This window comes from Gigantopelta aegis, chromosome 4 (assembly GCF_016097555.1).
Source record: "Gigantopelta aegis isolate Gae_Host chromosome 4, Gae_host_genome, whole genome shotgun sequence".
NCBI classification, from domain to species: domain Eukaryota; kingdom Metazoa; phylum Mollusca; class Gastropoda; order Neomphalida; family Peltospiridae; genus Gigantopelta; species Gigantopelta aegis.
The window spans coordinates 59,441,881-59,459,815 of record NC_054702.1 but is presented as its reverse complement, the minus strand read 5'-3'; the positions used below and the strand labels follow the sequence as shown (position 1 = coordinate 59,459,815).

The window sequence follows — 17,935 nt, the reverse complement described above, 5'->3', positions numbered from 1 at the left end:
TAGAGAAATTACTTTTATGCTTGGTTAAACCTGGATATTGGTACCCATTTTGAATTATTTTGTTTAGTGTTCGTGATTTTATGTACTAGACTACAATATGTTTTTATTATGCCCAGTTCTCATGAAGAAATTTACCCATGTAAGTATATTTGCGTATGGATTATAGATACGCCTGTGAGCAAAATTATATTTACGTTGTGTTCACATGTGGTAATAGCGACAGACATAGTCTGATATGGGCATACATGTATATAAATTTTGACAAAATATCAGTTCGTTAACAGCATCCGACATGAGTAGTCTACTTACTGCAAAGAGGAGGAGACATTTTAAGTATTACTTAAGAGCAGGTCTTGCCCTTGGATTAGCTCATGAAAAGATAATTTGGATGAGGGAACGGTCTCGCGACTGGTGACACTATATTGTGGAAACAACTTTTGGCAATAAAATCTTTCGAATGACAAAATAGACTTTCTATTTTCTATGTGAAGAGCTTCGCCCAAGTTTGTCCAAACCTGTTACACCATTTGTCTGGCTGTTAGTGTCAAAATATGTCTAGACGTGCATCCTGTTTGATGCAATGGATTGCAATTGTGTTACATGGGACATTTTTGAAATCTGTTTTGAATTTGTTTGCTCACTAGAGCAAATAAGAAATCTGTTCACATGACAAGATTTGTGTAGCAAGTTAATTTTGCATGACCTCTGTTGCTCGTGCAAATGTAATCCAAGAGTATTATATAAATCCGTATGCAAATGCGTTCTCATCACGTATATACGCACTCGAAGTATATTTACTTACAAGTTTAAATATATATTCATGTATGTAAATGTTTGCATGAGAAGTTAAAAGATGACAGTATTTATATGCATATCATTAGCTAATCTTGCATCACATTAATGTTAGTTTAATAATTTCAACTTAAGTCATTTATCTGTCAGAAGGTTATAGGCACTGCCGAATTCCAAATTACTTTTAGACATGAATAACTTTTAGACATGCATAACTCTGTATACTATTGGCAGCTATTTTGTTTTTACTTTCTTTGACGTTATTAATAATTTTTACATTCTATATTATTCATTTTATATTAAGATAGGTTTCCAACCTTAAACAGTACTAACCATCTGCTGGCAGAAAATGGTTATTATAATACTAAAAAATTCCATTTTGTGTTTTGACGACCATCTTGGAAGTGGTTAACATTGACAGTTTATGTCTACATTTGTTAAGCATTAGTAATATAGTGTTATATTAAACTATTATTGAATCACATTAATGTTAATTTAGCTGAAGTAATTTATCAGTCAGAAGGTGATAGAAATTGCTTTCATGTTTGGTTAAACCTGGATGTTTGCAGCTATTTTGAATTATAAATTTACTGTCTGAATTTGAAGTTATTAATAATGAAATATTTCATATTATCATAACTATTAACATGGATTACAATCTTAAACTGACATAATTGTTCTTTCTAGATGGATACAGTTATTATAATAATGAACAAAAGGTTCTGTGTATGACAAAATCTGAAACTTAGTGGCCATTTTGAAGTCGTTCGGCCATTTTGAAAGTTAACATTGTCTGTTCAATTCTATATTTGTTAAGCATTTTATAGTAATATAGGTTTACTAACTTGAAAAACATTAATTGATCTGAAAGAAGACTATAGTATATAGCACATCTAATAGAGAAAAATAGGATTCACATATAGCAGATTTCAAAATGGCCGCCTAGGTACATTTTACCTTCAAAATGTGTTATCTATCGTAAAACGATCGTTACGGCAGACAGAATCACTGTGCAAAATTCTATGCATGTACCATAAAATGCACAAATCATTTTTATTCTGCAGCACTGCAATAAACGGTCACATAAATACCTATGGCACAATAATACATTGGAAATTGGCACACTTCTGATATCACTATAGTTGCTATAGCAGCTGCAAGTTTGTGGCAGTCGCAGCAGTGAAACTGACATCATGCCACGTCACTGTAACTGACCTCACTTACACTTGTAACTAAACCAGTTTAAAATGTAAGTGTGATCGCAATATTTGCACTATACCGGTATTACTAAACCGGTACAGCTAACACACGTCGGTAGGCTATATGGTTTTGTTAAACTGGTATAACTAAAGCACTTTAAATGTTAAGTGTAAACGCAAACTATTTTAGTTCACCAGTCACAAGTTCAGCCAGCTAACGTTTCCCTAACGTTCGCGAACTATTTAAATGGTTCCCTGCGTGGCCGTTTTGGTTTACCGTGAAGCGGACGTTTTTCTGCTCCGTCTGGCTGAACTAAGCCGAGTATAAAGCGGAAGTGACAGTGACGTCACAATTATCTTTCGATAAACTAAGTCAAATCAACCAATTAGCTCCATTTTCAATTCTGATGAACATTTCTAAAATATGCGTCAAAATTACCTTCAAGAAATTACGCAATATTTTCTATTTGGCTTTAATCCTACGGGACATTTGCAAATTTGATAGCACCAAAACCAACTCTCGCCCACTACCGACCCTGGTCGGGCTGCTTGTGCTCCCTTGCACATACAAGCGCGGGCGCCCCCCCCCCCCATCTCCCACCCACTCCAAACCTTTTCCAGTCCTGGATGGAGGAGCCTGCGAAAGTCGACATCTGCGCCCATGACAGGGGTGTGCTACAACATATTGTTCTGAATGTGCTAGGGCCTCCACGAGTCCGAAATATTGGACTCCGAATACTCGAGGGTCAAACTCGACCTGACATTTAAATTAGATAATAATGAGCACCTTAATTCCAGCGCTGAACATGGATGCCAAACCATGCCATTGTATTGAATTCCATTCATTCGACTTTTGTTTCCACCCATGTCTCATAGTCCTATAATGACCGGCCTCGGTGGCGTCGTGGTTAGGCCATCGGTCTACAGGCTGGTAGGTACTGGGTTCGGATCCCAGTCGAGGCATGGGATTTTTAATCCAGATACCGACTCCAAACCCTGAGTGAGTGCTCCGCAAGGCTCAATGGGTAGGTGTAAACCACTTGCACCGACCAGTGTTCCATAACTGGTTCAACAAAGGCCATGGTTTGTGCTATCCTGCCTGTGGGAAGCGCAAATAAAAGTTCCTTGCTGCTAATCGGAAGGAGTAGCCCATGTAGTGGCGACAGCGGGTTTCCTCTCAAACTCTGTGTGGTCCTTAACCATATGTCTGACGCCATATAACCGTAAATAAAATGTGTTGAGTGCGTCGTTAAATAAAATATTTCTTTCTTTCTTTCATAGTCCTATAATGTAAAAGGCGACAAGCATGTGGCAAAATAGCCGTACACAAATATAAATACATGAGAGTGCTCTTTCTTGCGCGGGTACTCGAGTCTTGCTAGACTCGACCCGTGCCCAATTACTCGAGTACTCGTGGATACCCTAGAAACCTATGACCTAACCTGACCTGACCTGACATCACAGTCAGAATAAACAGAAGCGTGTTAAGCGGGATACTCATTATACTATTTGTCGCTCTAACTTGTCGCACGCGATTAGTCATGAGAAATATATGTTCTAACTCGGCGTAAACTCTCATTATGCGATTAGTCGGAACTTATAACATTAAAGTAGTTCCGATTTAGGTGTTCTCACAGCACACAACGATCGCATTCGACAAGTCGGTGTGACTATTCGCATGAAGAGAACGCCGCTTGCGCAATTGCGGATAACTACACTTCAACTTCGTACCGGTATAGCGGTCAGACGTGTGAACGCTCGTAACTTCCAACCAAAAGTGTTTTAGCAAAACCAGTATAGCTAAACCGGTTTAACGAGCTTGTGTGTCGTACTGATTTTACGAAACTGTATCAGGATTATTGTATTACCCGAGCGAGAGCGAGGATAATACATTAATCCTGACATGAGTTTCGTAAAATCAGTAAAATTCACACACGAGTGTAATAATTTCTTTATTATCCACAGTATCCAAAATATTATTAAACAGCTTTATTATCCACATAATTCAAGATATTCAGGGAAATATAACCAGTATGACCCACGTGTGTCATAATGATTTCACGTGCACAACGAATGACGTCATAACTTAATGCGGCTTCGCCAGTGTAAACGGTTATCAAAATGACGACATGGTCCTTGTTTGTTATTCGTTAAAAATAATATTTTGGATAATGAAGAAATTATTACACTTGCATCTGAATCATACTGATTTTACGAAACTCGTAAGCTTTCGCTCGGGTAATACAATAATCCTGACACACAAACTCATATAATAATCTCTATACATCAATGTGCTCTAGGGGATGGACATAGCCCAGCGGTAAAGCGCTCGCTTGATGTGCGGTCAGTTTTGGATCGATCCCCGTCAGTGGGCCCATTGGACTATTTCTCGTTCCAGCCAGTGCACCACGACTGGTATATCAAAGGTCGTGGTATGTGCTATCCTGTCTGTGGGATGGTGCATATAAAAGATCCCTTGCTGCTAATCGAAAGGAGTCGCCCATGGAGTGGCGACAGCGAGTTTCCTCACTCAATATCTGTGTGGTCCTTAACAATATGTCCGACGCCATATAACCGTAAATAAAATGTGTTGAGTGCGTCGTTAAATAACCATTTCCTTCCTTCCAATGTGCTCTAGTGGTGTCGTTAAACAAAACCAAATTTAACTTTAACTCGTACGTAAGAAAACAAAAGGTATTACAAAAGAAAATGAATTTAGTGATACTACAAACATTAGAACGTTCAGAAGCACATTGAATATACGGAAACTGATACTGTTTAATGTTAATAATGTATGATGTTTATAGTTCAGCAGGGACGACATTTCATTTAATGGATTTGAGATGTTACCCGCCGACAGACCGATTGACCGATTGACTGGCAGACTGGCTGGGTAACTGTATGTGTGGGTAACTGTCTGAGTGGCTCACTGGGTGGCTGGCTAAGTATACGACTAACTTATTGCCTGACAAAGTGGCTGGCTGACTGACCTGTTAACAAATTCAACTGAGTGACTGGCTGGCTGACAGACTGACTGGCTGACTGACTGACTGACTGAAACTGTTACCAACGTTAATGTTATTGGGTTATATAGAGAATACTACATGAGCGGACGTTAGATACCCTTATTTTACAACGAGTTGTTTGAAAACGTATCCAACGAACGAAATGGTATCTAACGGACACGAATGTAGTATTCTATTTCTTACATATCTTCAGAAAAAGTTTTAAAATAAATTAAAAAACCTATTCCAACTAAAACTTATGTACCGCCCTAACACTTATAGTTAACTTGTGCGTCACAGACACGTCAATTTCAGGCTAACTTGTACGTCATAGAGTGATCGATTCGACCGTGCTTTGTTTTTCATTGGGTGGCATGGCATGGCATTGGTGACCTGATCATCACCTAGGAGAAGCCAGTCGTATGTCTTTAAAATGTTATTGCACGTATGTGTGTTAACACTATATATATGTGTTATCAAAAATACCAACTAGTGTGTAAGAATTAGAGAATAACTAACGAGCTACGAGGAATTACGGATTATCTGTCCCGAGTGAATCAATGTTGTAAACCCGAGCCTCTGGCGAGGGTTTTACAGCATTAATTCACGAGGGACAGATAATCCGTAATTCCTCGTAGTGAGTTGGTTGTTCTCTTTATTACCCATTGCCAATCTTTAACGATTTTAAAAGTATATTTACGTTCTCGCTGCTGTAACAACTAACAAGCTCTACCAGCCATAACAATATATTCATACGCGCCGTTACCGGTGCACACCCAACAGTATCCACCAAAGAATAGTTTTAAAAAACCCAGTCAAAATAATAAAATAAAAACATTTTTAAACATTTGTACATATATTTTGATTTTTAATTCCGCAAATGTTCGTATCGTAAAAAAATATTTGAAGTTCGTAGTAATAGTTTGACCGATGAATGGAATCATGAATGAACAAAAAGTAGTCCCGGCAGTATGTAATTGCCAATCAAATCTTGTCTTTTTAAAGCCAGCCAATCAGTGACTGTAGAAGCAATCTGCACACTGTGCAGAGTTCGAAAAAATATTACCCCGTATATTTGAGCCCATATGGGTAATAAATAATTATACTGCTAGCTTACATTTTGACTGACTGAGTTTCAGGATAATGCCTGTCAGGGAGCCAACTAACCAACTAACAGAAAGCCAGCCAAGTAACCAACCAGGGCCTCGTTCCACGAAGCGATCTTAGCCCTAAGATCACCTTAAGTGTATAACGACTGTATACACTTAAGGTGATCGTAGCGCTAAGATCGCTTCGTGGAACGAGGCCCTGGCTGGTTAGTTGGCTGGCTTTTTGTGTCTGACTCTAAAAAGCATACTTATCACAATGAAACCTTTAAAAATAAATCATTGGAGCAATCATTGACTTCACCGACGTTTGGGTTGCCTATCAGATTTTCCATGATGTCTTTAATGGTGTCTTTACTTGCAGGGAACCTGATATTTAACCCGGAGATCCCAGCCGTCCAGGCAGAAGTAAACAAGTTGAAACGTGAAGGGGTCGATATCATCATCGCTTTGGGACATTCTGGATTTACTATGGACAAACGAATAGCCCAGGAAGTGGACGGCGTGGACGTGGTCATTGGGGGACACACCAACACGTTTCTTTACACTGGTGGGTACCAATATAATTCATTCAAAGACGTTATAGTGCCCCAACTCACCCACATTCCAGCCCGCATCCACCCGGAACACCCTTCCTTACCCCCCCCCCCAAAACCCCCCCAAAAACAAAACCAAAACAAACAACAACAACAACCCAAAAACCCAACCATGACACTCCACCCCTGCAACAAAACAAAACATGGAAACAAAAGAACACAATCCCCCCAGCAAAAACAAAACAAAACAGAAGAAACACACACACACACACACACACACACACACACACACACACACACACACACACACACACACACACACACACACCAAAAAAAACCCCAAAAACCCCCAGCCCCACACAACAGAAAAAACCCAACCCCCCACACACACACCCAAAGAAAATGAAGAAAGAAAACGAACAAACAACCAATAAAAAACAACCGTATAGCTGTCTCCGTGGAAGATACAACTATTATCCTACTAGTGTAATGCGTGCTTGAAAAAGAGAGAGCGAGAGAGACACACACACTCACACACACACACACATACAGCGAGAGAGATTGGTGTCCTTTCCCTTTATTAACCCCGATTCTCCAACTCGTGACTTCAATAAAGAAACAGACAGACAGAGACAGAGAGAGAGAGAGAGAGAGAGAGAGAGAGAGAGAGAGAGAGAGAGAGAGAGAGAGAGAGAGAGAGAGAGAGAGAGAGAGAGAGTTTGTGAGAGAGAGAGAGAGAGAGAGAGAGAGAGAGAGAGAGAGAGTTTGTGAGAGAGAGAGAGAGAGAGAGAGAGAGAGAGAGAGAGAGAGAGAGAGAGAGAGATTCTCCGACTCGTGACTTCTATTAACCCCCCAACCCAACCTCCATTAACATAATATGCCTATTTGTACATTTGCTGCAAAATAATATAGCAATATGCTACCGTTTTTAGTATGAATTATTGCTTAATAAAATAATATAGTAGCATGCTACTGTTTGAAGTATGAGTTATTGCTTAATACAAACATTTCCAAATTATACGTCAAAATCCACACACATATATATGCAATACAGAATGCTGTTTAGTGATTCTAAAAAGATTCTTTCTATTAATTCAAGTAGGTTTCGCGAAAACATTCTAAAAGCCGACAGTACTATCGTCAAATTCATCCACCCATTTTCGCAGGTAACCGACACTCTAACATAAATATATTTTACGTTGCGGTTCCTTTCATACCCTGATCATACATCAAACAACACTCGATGTGTGCACTGTGCTAGTGTCTTTAAACATACCCATTGGTGCTTTGAATCTGTCACTTATACATGTGTACCAAGTAAGGTGATACGTCATTAAAGCACACTGACGGGCGTTTTTGGTTTATAACAAAACTGGTGACACGGAAATACCCATTGTATAAGTAAGGTTACATTAACCTTGTTTGTCAACAAAAAGGGTCCTGTTTCGCTCTCTGTGTGTCTCTCTCTGTCTGACTCTCTCTCCCTGTCTCTCTCTGTCTCTCTCTCTCTCTCTCTCTCTCTCTCTCTCTCTCTTATTATCTGGCTCATTATCTCTCTCTCCACCTCTCTCTCTCTCCCTCTCTCTCTCTCTCTCTCTCTCTCTCTCTCTCTCTCTCTCTCTCTCTCTCTCCTATCTCTCTCATTCGATCAACCACCTTCCCTAGCTCTTTCCCTCGCTCTCTTTTACTCTCCCTCTGTATCTCTCTGTATATCTCGGTATTCAGTCTGTCTGTCTGTCTCTCTGTATCTCTCCCTCTGTATCTCTCTTTTGTTTTCTCATTCGATCCCTCCCCACCTTCGTTACACCCTGTTTATATTTCTCTCTCATTCGATCACTCGTTCCAGCCAGTGCACCGTAACTGGTATATAAAAGGCCGTGGCATGTCCTATCCAGTCTGTGGCATAGTATAAAAGATGTCTTCATACTAATGCGGGCTTCCTCTCTAAGACCATATGTCAGGATTACCAAATGTTAGACATTCAATAGACGATGATGCTCTAGTGGTGTGGTTAACCAAAACAAACTTTAACATTTATTAAATAATAAATTGGACTTTATGGATAAAAAACTGGCCCCTATAAAATGACTGACATTCGTTTTGCAAATTTTTTTCGAAACCCCAAAAGAAAAAAAAACAAAGACCAAACCATGTTTTAATTACTGACTAACATTTATAAGAATTGATTATGATGAGCAAAACCTCGAATTGTATGCATGTATGTGTGTGCATATATGAGAGAGAGATGACCAAAACAGCAGCGTCCCACTTTTTTGAAAATGAATAAGCGGAAAAGTAAGAAGGAAGGAAATATTTTATTTGACGACGCACTCAACACATTTTATTTACGGATAGATGGCGTCAGACATATGGTTAAGGACCACACAGATATTGAGGGAGGAAACCCGCTGTCGCCACTTCATGGGCTTCTCTTTTCGATTAGCAGCAAGGGATCTTTTATATACACCATCCCACAGACAGGGTAGTACATACCACGGTCTTTGATATACCAGTCGTGGTGCACTGGCTGGAACGAAAAATAGCCCAATGGGCCAACCGACGGGAATCGATCCCAAATCGACCGCGCATCAAGCTAGCGCTTTACCACTGGGCTACGTCTCGCCCCTCGGAAAAGTAAGAATGCAGAAAAGTGAAATTTTTGAAAAAACCCCAAAGGAAACAAACAAACAAAAAACAAAACAACAAACCCCCCCCCCCCCAACCCCCCCCCCCAAAAAAAAAAACACAAACAACAACAAAACAAATCAACAACCGATATCAACAAAAAACCCAATCCAATCCAATCCAGTGCAATACAATACAATACGATACAATACAATACAATACAATACAAACAAAACAATCAAAGATAAAAAAATAACAACAATAAAACTGTATATAAATTATGTCTTGCAGTGGTAAAGCGCTCGCCTGATGCACGGTCGTTCTAGGATCGATCACCGTAGGTGGCTACATTGGGTTATTTCTCGTTACTGCCAGTGCACCACGACTGATATATCAAAGGCCGTAGTATGTGCTGTATATCCTGTCTGTGGGATTGTGCATATGCTACTATTACCATATGTTTGACATCCAGTAACCAATGATTAATCAATCAAAGAGCTCTAGTTATGTTGTTAGACAAAACTAAATGTAATTTTACTCAACATCTAAAACAAGAGGAAGTTTGCTTTGTTTAACAGCACTACTGGAACACATTGATTAATTAATCATCGGCTATTGGATGTCAAACATTTGCTAATTCTCACACAGTAGTCATCAGAGGAATCCTGCTACATTTTCCCTAATACAGCAAGGGATCTTTTATATGCACTTTCCCATAGACAGGATAACACATACCACGGCCTTGGATATACCAGTGAACTAGATGAAACGAGAAATAGCCCAATGGATCCACCGATGGGGATCGATCCTGGACCGAACGCACATCAGGCAAGCGCTTTACCACTGGGCTACCACAAGATCTACAGCACGATGGCCGATTGGCCCAATATTTTCTTTTCTTTTCTTACAGCTCTTGTAGTCTTTTGTTACATAATGTAATACACTTCTTTTCATTCTTAGTGCTATCTATCATGTAAAGATTTCCTTTTAAGTTGTAACACACCGCTACAGGTAAAATTGTCCGTACGAACTATTATATACTCTTAAAAAAAAAAAATAGGGGAACTCTAATAAGAATTTACAATTGCCAAAATTGTAAGGTATATTAGCTGTGGGGAATGGTTATATGATAATAGTGAATTAATTGGGCAAACATTACAAACGGTAGTTCAGTATTACAGTAGGTTTTATGACCACCAAAGATCTTGAAAGACGATTGGGATCAGAAGTGAAATTTGAAAGTTGACGGGTTTTTTTATCAGTAAATCGCAAATTCAAACAATAAAAATGACTAAAAAAATAAAATAATAACAACTGTATGATCAACAGAATGAAAAGGATTGACAGAAATAATGTTCCACAGTGATTAATCGACCTTCCTGGAAATTGTCAAAATCGAGAATGCACCCCACGCACGTGTACGGGGACAACTGCGTGATGCACTATGGAATGTGTTTCGGTGTGTTGATAAACAGACCTGAACGTTCTTTACTAGGATGTCTGTGGTAAAAACGTATATCCGGTCTAATAGTTTATATTAACATTAATATTTCAGGTTCCCCTACTTTTTTGTTTGAAGAGTATTATATATAGATTTTATCGGAGAGACGGTCGTCCCATATTGAATAGTCAGGCTTTGCAGAAAGTGTTTTTTTTAACCTAGAAACAAATTATCATATTATGGGCTGTATGAAAAGAAAACGTTGCGACATACACCACTGTTGTTAGTGCACAGGTACGCAAGAGTAGATTCTCATTGGTATACATAATTATATGAGACTGGGGTTCGGTCAATTGCACCCCCCACCCCCACACTTTCATACCTTTTCCTCTGTTCAAGTTCAACAAGTAGAACCTGTTTTTATGAATCGCCCGATATAATTAGAATTCACCGCCTTTAAGTTGGGGCGGGATGTAGCCCAGTGGTAAAGCACTCACTTGATGCGTGGTCGGTCTAGGATCGATCCCCGTCGGAGGGCCCAGTGGGTAATTTCTCGTTCCAGCCAGTGCACCACGACTGGTATATCAAACGCCGTAGTATATGCTATATATCCTGTCTGTGGGATAGTGCATATAAAAGACCCCTTGCTACTAACGACAAAATGTAGCGGGTTTCCTCTCTATAACTGTGTCAAAATTACCATATGTTTGACATCCAATAGCCGATGATTAATAAATCAATGTGCTCTAGTGGTATCGTAAAACAAAACAAACTCATCTCTTTAAAACAAAAATATCATAGCGGAATTAAAAAAAAATTGTCAATTTTTTTTTACAACAGGTGACCCACCATCAAATGAGAAACCTAAAGGTCCTTATCCGCTGGTGTTCCAGAAGGCTGGGAAGGATCCTGTTCTTGTGATTGAAGATTACGCCTACGCCAAATATCTGGGTCATATCGAGCTGGAGTTCAATGACACGGGCACTCTGACGTCATGGTCGGGCAACCCCATACTTCTAGACAGCACTGTGACGCAAGGTGCTCTTGAAAATCAGTTCTTACGTTAATGTGTTTTTATATTTCTTTTTATCATAGTTCCATTAGTATACCAGGCACGGCGCAGCAGGGATTGCCGGGGCGGGGGGCTCTGACAAAAAAAAAAAATATTGTTGGTAGCAATTCTTAAAGCAGACATGAATTTAACTTACAGAATGCAAGAAATTGCATTTCAGGACATTTAATTTTCAAAACCCCTAGAAACTTTGCTTTGCGCCCTCAGTGCCCCCCCCCCCCCCCCCAATGTCTACATGCTTCCTCCGTTTTCCTGTATAAATATATTCAACTGAGGTTCAAGCACGGCGTCTTGGTCACTTTTTGGGTCGTCGGAAGATGCCAGCAACTACTAGAACAGTTTTTATTTCGGGAGTTTAAAAATGTCTTGTAATGCTAATACGGAAACCTGACGATAGAACAACCATAAACATGAGCTCCCCCCACCCCATCCCATCCCCCTCCCCCACTTTGAAAATCCGTCCTACGGGCCTGTAGGGTGGAGGGCAGTTATTAAATTTAATGTAAAGGTCTAAACAGAACAGTTTTAAGAGGTCTCCTCTTTAGAGAGGTTAAGTTCTGTAATGATTTTTATATAATATATCGCAAAATAGTTATTCAAATCGCGCCAGCAAATATGTATTTCACTGGAACATTATTGAAAGGGGGTGCTGTCGAGTTTCTTGACCACTGGCCACCGATGCCGGGTAAAAAAAAAGTAGCTATTCTACATAAAAATGTGGTTAAGGGTCAATATTCTACGGAAGTCAAAATACCACACTACTGGAGTGACGTGGTATTCTGATCGCCGGTCATAATTCTATGGTACAAAAACCCAACAATTCTACGCAAAGGAGTCAGTATTCTACGCAGAAAAGTAACCAGGGATCAGTATTCTACGCAGAAAAGTAACCAGGAGTCAGTATTTTACGCAGAAAATAACCAGGGATCAGTATTCTACGCAGAAAAGTAACCAGGGATCAGTATTCTACACAGAAAAGTAACCAGGGATCAGTATTCTACACAGAAAAGTAACCAGGAGTCAGTATTCTACACAGAAAAGTAACCAGGAGTCAGTATTCTACACAGAAAAGTAACCAGGGATCAGTATTCTACGGGGATCAAAATACCACGTTGCACTGGCTTTATAATAATAAAAATATATTTCAAGTTGTTTATGATAATAAAACAACACTATTTAGAGTTTATAATATTAAATTATTACAAGTAATTTAAAGAACAATACTATTTCGAGATATTTGTGATATTAAAATAGTAAAAAATAACAGTATTTTTTTAATAATAAAATGTTCTTGTATCCAATTCTAAACTGATTTAAACGTATGTTTATAATAAATAATAATGAATACGAATAGCTTTCTAACATTTCAGTTTTCACTGCTGTCAATTTAACATTTAAAAGAATCTTTGTTTATGGAATTCTTTGTATTCTGTATTATGGTAACTGTATTAAAGATTCATGCTAGATTGGCCATCCTAAAGTTATATGCATTTACGACGCTCTATAGTATTTGGTGTTGTCGCTTTGACCAGATCAAAACACGTTGGATATGATGGAACCATGGAAACAAGGCGTCGAAGTAAAAGCTAAGGAAGTATTGGGCAGCACCAACGTGTTTCTGCAAGGAGACCAAGAATTTTGCAGGCGCTTAGAGTGCAACATGGGTAATTTAATTTTATATTTACACATCCATGTAAGTAGCAGACACACTGTAATATTTATATCTAAAATCATATGTACTACGCTTACTTCTGTTATGCCTTTGATGTCATGCCATCAAGATAACATTACTGAAATCGATCACAATTTGGAGTATTATTTTAAGTTAATCAGATCAGGTAATATTCGTCCCCCCCCCCCCCCCCCCCCCCCTTTTCTTCGCAAACGTCAATTTGTTTTTTAAAATCAACTAATATATATAGTTTTTTAAAAGCCTGTTCAAACCCCTCTTACCACATTTAACGCCCCCTGCCCTCATCTTTATAAACCAATGGATCCGCGCCTAATTCTACAGCCATTTTTTATTGTTTAGCCAATTGAAATTTGAATTTTGCTACAGAATTTCTGACCAAATTCCCGAAGTTGCTAGAACAAATATATTTTTGAATCCTACTGAAACCCTTGTGTAGTATAACTTAGATGTTCGTGATGTTATGTGGCTTGATTTTTATTTGTTTAAGGGAACTTCATCACAGACGGCCTTGTTGATTTCTACATGAAAAAGCGCGGCGATGCTGAACAATGGAGCACGGTCGCAATAGCTATAATGAATGGCGGTGGCATTCGATCGAACATTGATCCTGGTAAGGTATAGTACATGCAATACCAACTCGCCCGAACATAACATTAATTTTAGCTGGGCTGTTTTATTTCCAAACGTGATCAAATTCAACTTTCTTTGATTGATAACAAGTTTGAAGAAGGAAATGTTTTATTTAACGACGCACACTCAACACATTTTATTTACGGTTATATGGCGTTAGACATATAGTTAAGGACCGCACAGATATAGAGAGAGGAAACCCGCTGTCGCCACTTCATGGGCTACTCTTTTTGATTAGCAGCAAGGGATCTTTTATATGCACCGTCCCACGTACAGGATAGTATATACCACGGCCTTTGTTACACCAGTTGTGGAGAAATAGCTCAGTGGGGCCACCGACGGGAATCGATCCTAAAATAACAAGTTTGATTGAATCCCAGACCGACCGCACTTAATTAATACTAGCCCGGGTACTCTGACGGTAAGAGGTAGACGGTCCAAATGTTCGTCTAGCTCTCTTACTAAATTAGTACCAGTGAGGAACAAAACGTTCGAATATAATATAGCCCGTTCCCTGCGGAACAAACGCGAAAACATCATATTTTGTTCCGATTCGGTGTTTTTCGTGAATATGATAGTGATACATATCTATTTTCAGGGGACATCAACATGGAAACCCTGCTGACCGTCCAGCCGTTTATGAACACTATTGAGCGAATCCAGCTGAAGGGAGAACACGTTCTGGGCGCGCTCGAACACAGCGTTCACGCGTACTCTACAGACCCCAACAGTGACCTCTTCGGTGGATTCCTCCAGATGTCAGGTATAAGAATGATGATGATGATGGTAGTAGTAGTAGTAATAATAATATGATATTGATGATGATGATAATAATGATGGTGATGATGATGATGATGATAATAATGATGGTGATGATGATGATCATGTTGATAATAATAATAATAATAATAATAATAATATGACACTGATGCTGATGATAACGACTATGATGATAATAATAACAATTTTGTAATGATGATGGCAATGCTCCTACTATTACTGCTGCTGATGCTGCTACTACTACTACTACTACTACTGCTGCTGCTGCTACTGCTGTTGCTGCTACTGCTACTACTACTACTACTACTACTACTACTACTACTACTACTACTACTACTACCAATACTAATACTACTACCACCACCACCACTACTACCAAATATATATACTACTGCTACTGCTGCTGCTGGCTGCTGCTACTACTACTACTACTACTACTACTACTACTACTACTACTACTACTACTACTACTACTACTACTACTACTACCACTACCACTACTACTACTACTACTACTACTACTACTACCACTACTACTACTACCACCACCACCATCACCACTACCACCACCACCACCACTACCAAATATATATACTACTGCTACTACTACTGCTGCTGCTGCTGCTGTTACTGCTACTACTACTACTACTACAACTACTACTACTACTACTACTACTACTACTACTACTACTACTACTACTACTACTACTACTACCACTACTACCACTACCAACACTACCACCGCCACCACCAACACCACCACAACCAATGCTACCAAATATACACTTTGTTCTTAGCTTCTATTTTGTGCCCCTATTACATGAATTATATTATTGCCATAGGAATGAAAGTGGTCTATGACGTCAGCAAACCTCCCCAGCATCGAGTCGTCGAGGTGAAGGTGAGGTGCACAAAGTGTGATGTCCCTCAGTTCGAACCCCTGAACCTGACCCAGATATACGACATCATTCTGCCGGACTTCACTGCCAACGGTGGAGACGACTACACCGTCATCAAAAAGAACAAAATAGACACCCCAAAAACAGGTAATGTATAAGCATACATGGAAAGGAAGGAAGGAAATGTTTTATTTAACGACACACTCAACACATTTTATTTACGGTTATATGGCGTCAGACATATGGTTAAGGACCACACAGATATTGAAGGAGGAAACCCGCTGTCACCACTTCATGGGCTACTCTTTTCGATTGGCAGCAAGGGATCTTTTATATGTACCATCCCACAGACAGAATAGCACATACCACGGCCTTGGATATACCAGTCGTGGTGCACTGGCTGAAGCGAGAAATAGCCCAGTGGGCTACATGGAAAGAGTCACAGTTGCAAGGTTCTATCTACGTTCTGCATAGCCTATATATTAGGTATTTCATTTAGTAGTATCTTTTTTGAGGATTTGGGTTTAATCAAAACGTTAAAGTTAAAGTTTGTTTTGTTTAACAACACCACTAGAGCACATTGACCTATTAATCATCGGCTGTTGGATGTCAAGCATTTGATAATTCTGGCATATAGTCTTAGAAAGGAAACCTGCTGCATTTTTCCATTAATAGCAAGGGATCTTTTATATGCACTTTCCCACAGACAGGACAGCACATACCACGGCCTTCGATATACCAGTCGTGGTTGACTGGCTGGAACGAGAAATAGCCCAATGGGTAGCAAAGAATCTTTTATATTCACCACCCTACATACAAAATAGCACATTCCACAGCTACTGATATACACTGGCTGGAATGAGAAATAGTCCAATGGGATTCACCGACGGGGATCGATCCTAAACTGACCGCTTTACCATTGGACTATAACCCGCCCCTTTGGGGGGATGTAGCCCAGTGGTAAAGTGCTTGCTTGATGCGCGGTTGGTCAGGGATCGATGACCGTCGGTGGGCCCATTGGGCTATTTCTCGGTCCAGCCAGTGCACCGCGACCGGTATATCAAAGACCGTGGAATGTGCTATCCTGTCTGTGAGATTATGCATACAAAAGATCCCTTGCTACTAATGGAAAAATGTAGCGGGTTTCCTCTCAAAGACTATATGTCAAAATTACCAAATGTTTGATGTCCACAAGCCGATGATTGATAAATCAATGTGCTCCAGTGGTGTCGTTAAACAAAACAAACTTTAACGACCCGTCCCTTACTAGACCACTAAGGTTGGTGCAGCGATTGATGTTTTACCTTATTTTACAGGCTACATGGACTCGAACGTATTTAGAAAGTACCTAGAGAAGATGACTCCAGTTACTATTGGACTGGAAGGCAGAATTACTTTCGTGGATGGCACCAAGAAGGTGTGCACGTCTGGAGAAGTGTCGACGTCATCTACCCCATCCTTTATAGCTTTCATACTCATCTGTGCTGTTTATCTTATATAGATCTACAATTTAAACACACTTTTATAATGCCCTAATCATTTACAGTATGTAGTCTTGAAAGTTTAAAAAAACCTTTAAAGTTTGTTTAGTTTTATAACGACTCCGCTAGAGCACATTGGTTTATTAATCATCGGTTCTTGGATGTCAAGCATTTAGTAATTTTAACATGTAGTCTTCAAGACTGGTATATCAAAGGCCGTGGTATGTGCTATCCTATTTGTGGGATTATGCATATAAAAGATCCCTTGCTACTAATGGAAATATTGTAGCAGGTTTCCTCTCTATGACGGTGTCACATTTGAAACACACGTATATATGCCTTAGCCTGGAGTAACAGTGTCATCTATTATGTACTATTTTCAAATGCAATAAATTGTGTTATTGTGAAAACGTTTTTCATCAGCATCTTTGTTTAATATGCTTTCATAATTGCTTAATGCCCGTATATAATTAAATTAAATAATCTGATGTTACGTGATTAAAAACAATTTCTGTTGATGTTTTTTTTTTTTTTTTTTTTTTTTTTTTTTTAGTTGTTGGTTTGTTTGTTTTTAATCACATTTAAAACAGTCTTTTATAACACCTGTACTATGGACAACAGTAACATCTATTATGTACAGTTTTGAAATGCAATATATAACAGTGTTAAGTGTGAA

The 17,935-nt window shown here is 39.2% G+C and overlaps 1 protein-coding gene across 1 annotated transcript in view; it reads left to right on the top strand.

The window, feature by feature from the left end:
* Window positions 1–17,441, top strand: part of LOC121370839 (5'-nucleotidase-like) — a 28,030-nt gene extending 10,589 nt beyond the window's left edge. The window contains exons 3-9 of the mRNA XM_041496342.1: window positions 6,467–6,652; window positions 11,545–11,742; window positions 13,309–13,440; window positions 13,957–14,079; window positions 14,698–14,862; window positions 15,722–15,925; window positions 17,095–17,441. Of these exons, the coding sequence (XP_041352276.1) occupies window positions 6,467–6,652; window positions 11,545–11,742; window positions 13,309–13,440; window positions 13,957–14,079; window positions 14,698–14,862; window positions 15,722–15,925; window positions 17,095–17,279 (1,193 nt within the window). The 3' untranslated portion in view covers window positions 17,280–17,441. The remainder of the gene's footprint in view (window positions 1–6,466; window positions 6,653–11,544; window positions 11,743–13,308; window positions 13,441–13,956; window positions 14,080–14,697; window positions 14,863–15,721; window positions 15,926–17,094) is intronic.
* Window positions 17,442–17,935: the final 494 nt, after the last annotated feature.